General features: G+C 40.7%; 1 protein-coding gene across 1 annotated transcript in view; it reads right to left on the bottom strand.

Annotated features, from left to right (window-relative positions):
* arb2a (ARB2 cotranscriptional regulator A) overlaps nucleotides 1-10,924 on the bottom strand; it is a 138,232-nt gene extending 127,308 nt beyond the window's left edge. Inside the window, exons 1-4 of the mRNA XM_029511320.1 lie at nucleotides 10,849-10,924; nucleotides 10,033-10,174; nucleotides 8,544-8,645; nucleotides 4,987-5,087 (exon numbers count right to left, since the gene is read on the bottom strand). Coding sequence (XP_029367180.1) covers nucleotides 4,987-5,087; nucleotides 8,544-8,645; nucleotides 10,033-10,138 — 309 coding nt within the window. The 5' untranslated portion in view covers nucleotides 10,139-10,174; nucleotides 10,849-10,924. The remainder of the gene's footprint in view (nucleotides 1-4,986; nucleotides 5,088-8,543; nucleotides 8,646-10,032; nucleotides 10,175-10,848) is intronic.
* Between the last annotated feature and the right edge of the window lie 1,922 nt (nucleotides 10,925-12,846).

Here is a 12,846-nt window from a genome sequence, read left to right as displayed (position 1 = left end):
CCCATTAGCTTCCCAACAAAATGGCCCACGACTGGTATGGGGCCTCCTAGTGCTCTAAGTCTGAAGGTCCGTCTCCATGGCTCCCATTGTGACCCTGGTGTAACATTTCATGCACCATCAGTTTTTATTCATAGCACCTCTTCAACCTAGTAATGTCATCCATACCTTATATGCATTGTTACATGCATTGTTGTTTATATAGATGACTAAACATACTACACTATCTTGGAAACTGAACACTTCATTAAATAAATGGGTGACATGGTATGCAATATACATAATTATATGTTTAAGTAAGTAAAGTCTCTGCATCAAATTGTCTTTTCTTTTAACTTAAATCAGCAGACCAGACAAAGGACTGTGTTCTGTTCATTCCATACTGGGAATCTGCTCAGGTACACACAATCATGTCTGTGTGGTCAAGAGGTAAGACCAGCATGTAGGCTGTTTGAGCTGCACCTGCACGTACGCGTACTCAAAAACTACTGCATGTACACTAGCAGATGATGAAATTTGCATTGCAGCAATGTGAACACAGAAAGTATGATGTCGGTTTTAGGGATAGTGTTGTGAGCTAACTCTCCAAAACAGTTTCTCCAAGTACACAATGATCAGCCAGGTGGCTGCTGACTCTCCACAGGTTTTCCCCAATGATCTGACGATTAAATCCGACCCATTTTACTGCATATGTTGTTTGTCCCAAGACTAGCTTCCAAATGTATGCAGATGACATTATAATTTATGCACATGGTAGCGGTATACACAACTTGAACTTTGTATATAAAATATTATAACCTTATAATATAAGTTTGTTATGTCTTTTGATGAACAAATGAAAAACATTATGTCTGTGTTCATCATGTTGCTCAAGAGCACTTCTGTAGGACCTTAAACTTCAGTCAGCTGGTCATTGCTGTGACAACACCCAAAATCCATATTGTGGAAAAAGGAAGGAAACAGGAAAAGATAACAGAAAGACATGCAGAGTGCGAAAGAGAGAGAGAGAGAGAGAGAGAAGAGACATGGAGAAAAGGAGAAAGAGACGGCTTTCTAATTCAGCCATCTGGCTAGCTTTACTTCATTATAATATTCTGAGTGTGTGTGTGTGTGTGTGTGTGTGTGTGTGTATGTTTACAAATTTGTGAGTGCCTTCAATTCCACAGATGCAGGCAGAGCAGAGAAGAATCCTCATTTATTAACAGCTTAATAGAGCTCCATCTGGGCCAGACCCTATGCTTGTCTTCTATCAGAGAGATTCATCACCGAATCACAGGAATTAGACTACAACTGACACCTACACAGGCTGTGGTGACCCTGCTGCACTGAGCAACTCTATGCAGATAGCCTGTGCTGCATTACAGTTGTAATACAGCCATTATGATAACAGCCAGAGCCGGAAGGACAGAAAATGTCACCACAGCAGTGGTCTGTCGCTCAGTCTTGGTTTGTGTAATGTTTTAGTTTGCATAAGACAAGAAAAAATACAAAGGAACAGAATAAAAATTACATTAGGCCGATTCACCAATTTATAAAGTTAATGGGGATGACACAGAGATCATCTAAATCACTGCTTAATAGAGTGCATTAAGAACATAAAGGAATATTTCAGTTGCAAACATCCTTTCTCCCCCACTTATCCAAAGACAGACAACCACAGATGCCCTTTATTATGCTAGTGCCTTACTTTCAGACTGCACAGAGACATAAAGGTATGTAGCTCATTCTGGGTGAAAGAACAAAATAGCTAAGTACACAGTATAACATGGTTTTCCCTGTTAAGAATTGTGTTCCAATAGTAAATAATCATTCCTGCTTAATAGAAACGTTCTTTTCTATTCTCCTTTTCTTCAGCCAGACCTTTGCAAATTCTTTATTCAGTTAGTGATTTGCCACATTCCCTACTGTGAGTTTGTAGAACTCCAAGACAGAAGGTGTAAATTTGATGTATTTACCGTGTTTATGCTTTTTTATTAAGTTGTGTGATATATGCTATCAAAGAAATGTGCCATGTGAATTTCCATGTGTTTTTATTAAAGTGTACCTTTACACACCCTGTCAGTCAAACATATACTCTTCTATTTCTTTTCTTACTACTGGCTTCAATGGCTTTACATATATTTTTCATTTGTGCACCTTATCACAGTCCTTTGCAAATCCATCGTATTAGGGCTCTTTCAATCATACTGAAATAAGAGCATAAACAAGGCCTTCAAAACTTCATGGCAAGCATTTATCTCAGGTGTATGTTTTTGCATGAAACTGTGTTTCAAACAAAGTGCATGAATGCAATTTGGTGGTAATAGGATTGTGTCATATATTTTCTATTGATCAAAAATGAGGAGTGAAAAATAATTCATTCTTGTGCTCAACCCAAATTTTGTTCCCATCTCTTTCTTTAGCTTGGAGGCCATCATACCAACATCCTCGTTCTCCTCTTTCTATCTGTCCTTCCATTCAGACGAGGCTGAAGTGCAAATTGGACATCTGGTGCTGTGATGTGTCTGACAATACAGCCGCCACGCCTGAGCCCCCTCACACATGTACGCAGACACACAAACGCACACAAGCAAATGCGCACACACTTACACACACAGTCCCCTACAGAAAATACAGAACCATGGGGATACAAAGATGTTGACACGACAGGAGGAGGAGAGATGGACAGAGGTATGATGGAAGGGAGGGAGCAAAAGGAATGTGAGTGAACATTAGGGGGCAATGATGAAGCCATTCTATTCACACTGCCAGAGGCAAACACATGCACCCACGTCCTTGTGCCATGTCTCACAGCTCCCTGGCTGAATTGTGGATCGTTCTAAGACTGTCTCAGGTGGCAGGTTGATAGAGGGCACATGGGTGTGTTACCCTCATGACTTGTGACAAAGTCTCTGCTTTGTTTGATAAAGAAATGCAGGTGAGGGACGGGAGAAAAACATCAGACCAAACAAACACACTTAATGACATACAGTGAGAAATTCAGTGTTCGACAGACAGGCACAGAAATCATGAAGGTACTCCTTTGTGACACACAGTCTTAAACTTGTACGTACATAGGCTGACTAAGCAGCTTAACCTACTTTTGCCAGCAAAGATATACAATTCAGTGCCTGTGTCTATTAATCATAGGCCATATTTCTTCCCAGCAATGCATTTGTACTTGCAAAGCCGAATGAGAGATGTACAGAATTCATTTTCTTGAATCAGCTGTGGCCCAAAAACACCAGACAGATAATACTGCTTATTCAGGTATGGTTACTTTTTTTCTCAGCCAGTTAATCTCTTGCAGCACATACAGTATCTGTTCTCATTACACAAGCTCATATCAACACTGATTGACACTATTTCCTTTCTTCTTCTCTGAAGAAGATGCTTCTGTCAACTTTTTTAATCACAGGATGAATAAAATTAGCATACATCCTGCTTGATGATTATCTCTTTCCTCCAAATGTTTGGCCCCCTCAGATGCCTGAGTTCACTTAGTTTAAATGTCTGTGTGTTCTTTCAGGGCCTCTGCTTCCCTCCTACCAAATGTTTGCTTCTACAGCCCTTTTAGATTTTGGGAAATAGTGCCTGAGCATGCAAAAGAAAAAAGGGGGAAAAGGCTTCACAGAAGGCAGGCTCTCAAAGGAACTACTGTATACCTGCCTTAGAAATAATAAAAACACTCAGGTAATCCCACAAATGGTCTATCACTGTGCTTTGAACTTCAAAGAATGCACACAACAATTAAAAGCAACATAGCGGGGGATGCAAATAAAAACAGATTACAAAAGAAAATTTGTCTCATTATCTTAATGCATATTGCATGTGGTGGTACTGTGGGAGTGAATTAGAGTTGAACTTTAGGATGGTATATGTTTTTATATATGGCGATGCAGCTGGACAACAACAGAACTTCCTGAGGTGGTATGCAATAATTGAAATTACAATTAAAATAGCTTCTTACAACATGTGCTCCAAAAATATATATACTTGTGTACACACTATAGGGAGAAACAGGCTGCGTACGGATGTGAGCGACTTAGACAAACACCAAACTGTAATGGTTAGATGACGGCAATGGCATCTTCCAAACTGCACTTGTTGTGGGATATTCACAATCTGCAGTAGTCAGGACCTACAAAAAGTCATCAACAAAAAGGAGGAAAAGCAAGTGAACCTGCGAGAGGCTGGTGGGTGAGCAAGGTAGCTGAAGCTATTGAAAAAGTTTATGGTGATTCTGATAGCAAGGTGCCAGAACACAGTCTTTTGCATTTTGTAGTGTATGGGACTGCCCAGACTGGTCAGGGTTCCCATGCTGACCCCTGTCTATCACCAAAAGAGCCAAAAATGGTCTTCCTCCTCAAATTGCACCTCAACTGAGCTGACAAGTAGATGATTATAGCTAAATTCATTGTGCTAAACTGCTTCAGGGGACCATGACCTTTAATATACTTGTAATCCTTCCTCATATTCATATGATAGAAGCCTGGACCACAAGATACACCACTACTGAGTCTATTCTGTAGTACTGGCATTTAAGGTGTTTAAAAAAGGTTACAAAGCATTTCATCCAGACTGTAAAGGAAGAGCTCTATTGTTCCTTTCACAGATATACTGCATAAAGACTGTGACAATTTACCATGACCACATTGTTTTTGAAAGAGAGCTGGGATCCTTAGGAGTCAATTGGCCTTTTCAGAACCTTTTAACCATTTTTAAACTCCTCTACTGCTCAAGTCCAAATATTTTAAACATACAAATGCATAAATATAAATGCATAAAAAATAGAAAATAGAGAATCAAAGAGGTATGGTGGATTCAGTGTGAATATTTTTGAATGTGTCTCTCTTCAACATTTATTAATAATTACAACTGTAATAATATCTTGTAATTTAGTAGAGCCAGTATCCAAACCTGAAGTTTATGAACATTGATGGCCTGAAGGTAGCTTTAAAAAAAAGCAAAACAGATTTTCGCTTAGTATGCCAGTAGAGATTGTGTTACCTCTCCGAGAGCTTCATAGCGTTTCTGGTTCCAGCGGTGAAGATCCTCTCTGGCATTGAATACAAAGGGTTCACCCGTTTTTATATGTCTGAGCTGGCCATCTGTGGGAGGAAGATTGAAAGAAAGATGGAAAAACACCAAATATAATGAAAATAGATGCCTCTATCTATGAAGATTATGTTGATGATGATAGTGTTTCAGGCATGTTGGGCAGCTCACTCCTTCAAACTGGACATGTGAAAGTTGCACAATGTGCCTAATTAAACAAACTAAGCTATAGCACCATCTTCTTGACTGTTTATTTTCATTCTTTCTCTCTCCTCTCCTCTATTGGACCTTTTGTTTCTTTACCCTCCCTCAACCACCCCCGTCTGGCAGGTGCAGGGCCTGTGGATGCAGCAGTGTTCTTCCAGTCATGACTCCAATGGCCTTCTGGGTAGTCTGGCAGGCCAGGACCAGACAGCTGGTATGGCAAAAAATTCACCCTCTTTTCATCCATCTGAAAGCCTATCCCCTTCCTCTTTAACCATGTCCATTTCTTTCTTCTTCGTCTTGCTCGCTTACTCTGGCAACAGGCCACAGGTCTGTCCCTGCCATTCCCACCTGAAATCTCAGAGTGGAAAAACTAAAGGAGGTGTGGGAACGGTTTGTAGTCTGTGTATGCATGTATGTGTGGGTGTTTCTGTCCATGTGTGCATGTGTGAAAGAGAGCATGATGAGAGAAAGGTGGGCTGGCATGCATTACCCTCAATTACAACTGCTCCTTGCAGTTGCTGGGCATAAGCCAGTCACCCTCACCAGCATAGTTGACATACACCCAAACACAGGAACAACACACCAGCAGCTCCAGCCAGGAGGACCAGGTATGGACATACAGTAAATGTCGCTAGGTGTCCACAAATTGTTGCAAGTGAGCCAAACTGACATTACAATGCACAGTAATTGATTGAGAAGAAACTAAAGCTTTTTGTGATAGCGTTTAAATGATTCATTCTAACTCAGTGCAGCCAGAGGAATATTTAACCCGTACAGGTTTTCTTTCATATAAAGCAGTCATAAGATAGGAAAATGCTGTTCAAAAATGACACTACTTTTTTTTCTTAATAAACAATTACCCTTGTGTGGCTGTGGAACCCCTACATTTATACCTTAGCAATGAGGCCCATCGATCCTGCAGTTGACACAACAACACAATAAAACACTAAACACTGTTAAATTTAATTTTGACCTTTATGACTGCAGAATTTGTAAGAGCTAAACCACTAAAAAGTACACATACTTAACCCAAATAGCCCGGGGGCTCTCATACTTTCTCAATTATTGCACAACATGAGAAAACCTAAGATACAAATAAATATAATATCTTTGCAAGATAACAGAGTGCATACGCATTTTTTTCATCTCCCTCTTAAATTGCTACTATTTTCAGCCTTCTACCAATGTGATAAATCTTACATTGCTAACACAGTGTGTATTATAGCACTTGCTTTCATGCTTTGCTCTTAGACAACATGTTATTCTCAATGTAGGTTTGTCATTGTGTTGCATTTAAAAGCAGACTTGTGCCCGAGAGGTAGAGCAGGAGACAAGTGAGAAGTTAGGATAAAGCAGTGTGCACAAAAAGTACCTTGAAGAAAATCAATTATGCATTCGTGGAGGGGTGAGGATCTAAACACGACTGCCTAAGAGAAGGAAGAGGGGAGCTATAATGAAATCCAACTGTAGGAAAAGGATGTGTGTGAGTGTGTGTGTCTGTGTGAAGGAGAAAGAGAAGTATAGTGCTCTGTGTGTGTGTGTGTGTGTGTGTGTGTGTGTGTGTGTCTTGGTGTGTTGGCTCCATTGCCTCTCCAACACACCCTCTCAGAGGAATAACGTTTTCTCAAGTTTTCTCCTCTTTTTCCTGTCATAATTAGCATTCTGTTCTCAATTTGGCCGCTTAATTAGGTGTACATAACCTTGGATTTCCAGTAATGGAAAACCGGAGGGCTAGTGAGATGAAGCCATCATCTTCAGTGATTAAGATACCTGCAAACTATTGTACACAGCCTCGTCTGTATTCACATCATTACATGGTCAAATTAACATTTTTGTTCCACCTGTCTCAGGAAAAGGTAACCTGGGTGGTGCTATAGAAATGCCTGCAAGTCAGAGTGACTGTGAGCTGACATACTAGAGACACTGCCTGAGGGCCATCAAGGCTTTAATAGAAATACTATCCTTCAAAAACAGACCTGAGTGGAAATTGGCAAGACATACAGATGGGCATGGGTGTATATATCCAAGTATGTGTGTGTTTGTGTGTGCGTGGGTGGATAAACTGTGTTTCAGTTTTGATTTTGGGAATGGGCAGAAACAGACATACAGATGGGGGAGGAAGGGGAAGATAAAAGGGTGAGGCAATGGAGAGTTTCTGAATGTGTACCTCCCTCCATGGGAGACTGAGCTGGTGCTTGGGGACTTGAGATTGGGATAGAGAGGGGGAGGTGGGTGTTGGCACAGTGGTGGGTGGGGAGTGAGTGCGTGTCTCTGTTCTTAGGCACAGCGAGGTTATGCAAATGCTCCGTCAGGCAGAGGGCAAGGCTGAGTAGGTTACTGACGGGCCGTAGAGTACACAACATGTCCCCCACTCAGCCAGCCAGACAGCCAGCAGAGACACTGACAGAGAACAGAGGGAGTGAGAGAGGGAGAGAAAAAGACTGCAGGGGAATACTAAGAGCCAAAACTAACGCCACCATCACCATCCTTTCCAACTCATCCTCCTTCCCTCCACCTGGTTTGATTAAAGCCAGCCAAGAGAACCCTAAAGAGACTTTTATATCATCTGGACTCAAACCACTCTGGGCTGTGCTCTGCTCCTTGCTGTCGCTGTTAACTGACACACACACACACACACACACCTGTAACCCCACCCCACACCCTCAACCACAAATGTCCCGAGGGACAGCAGGGACAGTGTCAGGTCATTAATTCAAAAACTCTGACATAATGTTGAAATTACTATGGTAATTTTGTTTTTATGTCAGCTTCCAAGCAGATTCCACAAACTAGCCTTAACAAATCCACTGTAAGCATCCAGCTCTATAGACCAGTAGTTCCCAACTTGGTGGTTGAGACCCTTCAAATGCTGACAACATTTATCTGGAGGGTCACAAGATAACAAAAATAAAAATAATAAAAAAAGGTTATTTTCTCTCTCATGTTTGTTTTTTGCAAAAATGTATGCATGGGATGGTTTTGCCTCTTCACGTAAGACTACTGAGATCTAAAAAAGACTAAACCTCTAAATTCTAAACCCATTAGTATTTGGTGGATATCTTAAGATTGTGATAAGGTCAATAAACACAACTTCATTTTAAGCAGTCCCAAGCCAAACAGATAGCAGAACCACTGCTATGGATGATGAACACAGACCACAGGTTAGGTTTCCTTCAGTCTATATCAGGAACTCACATCGGTTTTTGCTCAAATCCAATACTAAAAGTTTTGCCTTTCATTCAACTGTTTCACTTTACCTTGACTGCCATTGTTGTTTGTTAATGACTGAAATATGAACTTACGTTCATTGAAGGTGTATTCAAACTCCTCCAATGTTTTGGGGAAAGTGAATGGAGGTTCATCTTTCTTCATCAGTTCATCTAAGTCTATTCTTGACAGCAAATCTGAGGTGAAAGAGAAAAGGGAGGATCAAAGGTGAGACACAATTAGTGGCAATATTGATACAAAAGCTCCTTTTTTTCAGAGAATATCAATAGCCAATGCTCACAGCCTAATCTTATCACATCATAGTATTAAGAGATGTAGCAAAATCTACTCCAATAACATTTGATGTCACCCCAATTTGTTAAACTCTGATGCAACAAAACAAACGCACTTCTCCCTACTCAGAGTAAAAGCTCTTCACTACACTTCAATAGCAAAGATAAAAAGAGGACATTTACATCAAACATCTGACATTTTCTCGAAATTCTCTATTAAAAGGGTGGGAGAATATATTTGACTCAAAGGTTAAGGGGGATATTTCTTGCACAGGTATCATCTGTTGGAACCAGCTAAAAGTTTAATTATAGGCCAGTAAGCAAAGCTTTCAGTTCGTGAAACAAATGTCTAAAAATATACATATTTTTTAAGTACAGTGGCAATCAGTAGAGTACACCCTTACAAAGGACAAACAACTCTACTTGTATGTTGTTAATAGTACAGCTTTATTTATACCTTGTCTTTATTCCTCACCATAGAGATGAAAATTGTCTAGTTTTGTTACCTTTTGTGTAAAATTATATTTTCAGCATTATACCAGCAAGACCAGAGCTGTATGAATTGTCTTATTGCTATGTCACAGCAGCTATTGTTATTGCATTTTTATTTTTTGCATGATTAATGAAAAACTGATGCAAGGATTCCTAAATGCTACTGAAACTGTATGCACTGTTATATAGATTTTATAGTAAGTACAACTCTTTGCTTAATGCAGATTCAGCATTGTTCTCTAGCTGATTGGCATCCTGATTTAATTCTGATTGTTATCTGGATATGCACCAACTTGCACACAAATCTTGCTCTATTAATTGTCATTGACTGTTGTACATCATGGCTCATATTTTATTTGAATGACAGTTACGTGTAGTCACCCTCGTTGGCTCTCCACCAAATGTATTGGGTCCTCAAATGGTTCAGAAAGTACCACCCTGCAAAGTTCAGTGTGACTCAGTTCAGTAGACTTCCCCTACATCCAAATCCTGGATATGTCAGATATGCTGGTGTGCTAGCTCTCACACAGATAGCAATAGCTCAAACAAAAGTGAAACCCCAAATTAAGCAGCAAGTGACCAGTTAAACTATGAAAAGGGGCCTATGAGATCAAAAGTAATAAATCCACATAGAAATAAACAAACTGTGAAAACATCCATTACTGCCAGTTTACCTGGCTGCGTAAGCTGTAGTCACCTTAAAATACATTAGCTGGCGGTTTTCACTTTTGACTCCTGCTTTCATTGCAATATTTTTATTATCATTATTATTATTTTGACAATAAAACTCTCAGTTCACCTTTGAGTGCAGTAGTTTTCTCTCTGTCCTCCTGGCCAGCAACCTGGGCCATGGCAATCCACAGTATGTACAGGGTTGATGTGACAGCACTGAGATGAGAGAGCATGAGTCCTCTTGCTCCTGGAGATCACTGAGGTGCATCCTGTCACGAGTGGAAATTAAAACAGATAACTAAGAGCTGCAGATTTAAGCTTTGCCTCAGCACATGCTGCATGATGCCATGCTCGAGCATGTCCGTTCCTGTCGACAGGCTGGATCTCTCCATTCGACCACAACGGCCTCAAAGCTTGTTGCACCTGTGACGTGGCGGGAAGCCAAAACATTGTACGCTACCGTTGGATGTGGTTCTCCTGCACAGACTGCACAGACCTCTCTGCCTGTGTGGATGTAACTGAGCCGCAGTAACATCCACCACCCACAGCTAACTGTTGCTATCTATCTAGCATGAAGCCGAGAGTTGGCCGCCGAACTTTGCACACGTGCGGCCAACATTGAGTTCAGGAAGCAAACATGGCGAAGTTGTTGCTGTTCCTGAGCCAAACTCCGCACAGAAAGCTCACGGCTCTCCCACTTTCCCCCAGCAGCTGGGAAACATCTCTTTATTGTTTCTTACATAAACAACTGCCCGGAATAGTGTGCGGTCGCACTACGTGGAGCCAAACTGCGAGCACGCAGAGCGGGATGCATACGGGCTCTTATTATTTCACACTGGTTTGTTTTTGTTTGTTTGTTTGTCTCAGCCGAATGAAACGCGGGCACGAACAGGAACAGCTGTTTACGGCAGATGCATGCATGCGTTTTGCTCGACTCACGCACCATCAGTACATTTGCGGCTGTCCAGTCGCTGCAGCTTCCTTGAAATTTCTGAAACAGGAAGGACTCGGAGCCCAGCTCAGCTCCGAGAGCGTGAAGCTTCCGGGTTACCGGGGCAACGGACTGGAAGGGATATTTAAAGAAACAGTCGCACGGCAGCTGCCAAGCTCATCCAGATGTTATTTTGTTTTTTGTTTTTGTTTTTTTTTTCCACGTGAGGGGTCAAACCTCCGATCACAGTGGCGCATTCGTGCTTAGATTTTCTGTGTTTAAAGTTCCGACGGCTTTTAAATTTCCGATCTTTCGTTTAATTATACGTGTTAGGTTTTAGTTTTTTTCATTCATTCATTCATCCTCCACTTCTTATCCGTTTACGGGTGGCGGGTGGTGAACAGTATGTTGCATAACATGTCATTCACGACTTTCACCTGTAATATTGTGTTTAAATATTAAGGCAGTGAAACACTTGGCCGAGTAAAGGATCTAAATACTTGAATGAAAAATTAAATAAAGTCATAACATATGAGAAATTTCTAAAGTGAGATTAAGTAGATTTATTCAGATAGTGCCCCATGACATTTGATTTTGACTCTATGTTGGTGTATAAAATCCAAAGTCCATTTTCCTCAAAAATCTTGATATTTTCTTTGCTGCACTTACACAATATGTTGTATTTTTAAAAGCTTTAAGTAGGAATAGACAGACATGTCTTTTACTAACATGGGTCCACATTTACCCTTGGCCAAATTTCAGTGGGAATGAGCCAAATGGACTTTTTAAAGAGAGGGGAAGCCGAAGTGACTGAACTCACATCTGGCACATTCACACTAACTCTGTGCTGGGACTCTTCTAAAGCCACCTGCAACATCCTGTATCCATGTACCTGTGACTTTACTTCATGCCATGTGCTGTTGATTCACAGAAATAGCCTCATGGATAAACTTAAGCTGGATGCCCTACTTCTGGACAGCCTCTGGAAGTTGAAACTGTTTCTCTGGGGAGCTGAGCTACCCTGTTTCCTCAAGCAGAAAGCTGGAGATGCTGAGGAGGGAGACCCAAATAAGAAACAGAAATGACATATTGTAGCGCTGATATCCACTGAGTGTGAATCTTAGTCTGCAGTGCTGCACCCTAGGTCATAGATGTGGACTTGAGTCATCAGACTTGGTAATATTTAAGTTAAAAGTTTAATTTACTCACACTTTACAGAAAAACAATTAAGTCAACCAGTGACTCATAATTTCTCTTAGACTTGAGCCCAGCGATTTCAAAGAGTTCATAAAACAAAAAGATCTTTGCTGTCCCGGAGCAGAGAAAACATTCAGGCCACTGCTCAAACTTGTAGCTCCATAGGACTTGATGAGCTTTTTAAGTAATTATTTCAACTTTATTGCAGACTTTTCAGGTTACTGTGTAATGAGAGCTCACACTGATCCCCCACTGTATAAAGAGACATTTATAGGAAATTGATAAACTCCAGCAATGGAAGTGGGACTTGACATGGAAATGAAGAGAAACCAGGGTGCTTTATATGAGAGATGGTCTTCCTGTAATGATACCATGCTGGTTTGCTAGAGCTGACGCAAAGCCTGTTGTGCTTAATGGATAATCATACATTAAAAGCCAACATGTCTCTTCTGTGACTATTTTCCATGGACAATACACTAATGGACTGTAGGTAATCAGTTAAAACAGAAATCAGAGAAGCTGAAATGGTGCGACTGTTTTTATTGTCTGGCAGAATGAATTCTAAGATTCTGTTCTGTTGGTTTGATAATCCCCAAATGAAAACCATGTAATAGATCATTCAGTTTATTCCTTGTGATGAATCATTGTACTGTCAACTTTACTCACAGATGACTTATGATCCAGTCACCTGTCTAGAATAGAAATACAAATGGATAACCCTACAGGTATTTTCTATAATGGGGAGGGAAAGTAAAAAAGGGAGTTCAAAGCATTTTCTTCACAGAAAACAGTGATTGCATGAGAATCATCATC

Source organism: Echeneis naucrates, chromosome 9 (genome assembly GCF_900963305.1).
Source record: "Echeneis naucrates chromosome 9, fEcheNa1.1, whole genome shotgun sequence".
Taxonomy (NCBI): Eukaryota; Metazoa; Chordata; class Actinopteri; order Carangiformes; family Echeneidae; genus Echeneis; species Echeneis naucrates.
The sequence above is the reverse complement of the archived record's forward strand: the minus strand, read 5'-3'. Positions and strand labels throughout refer to the sequence as shown.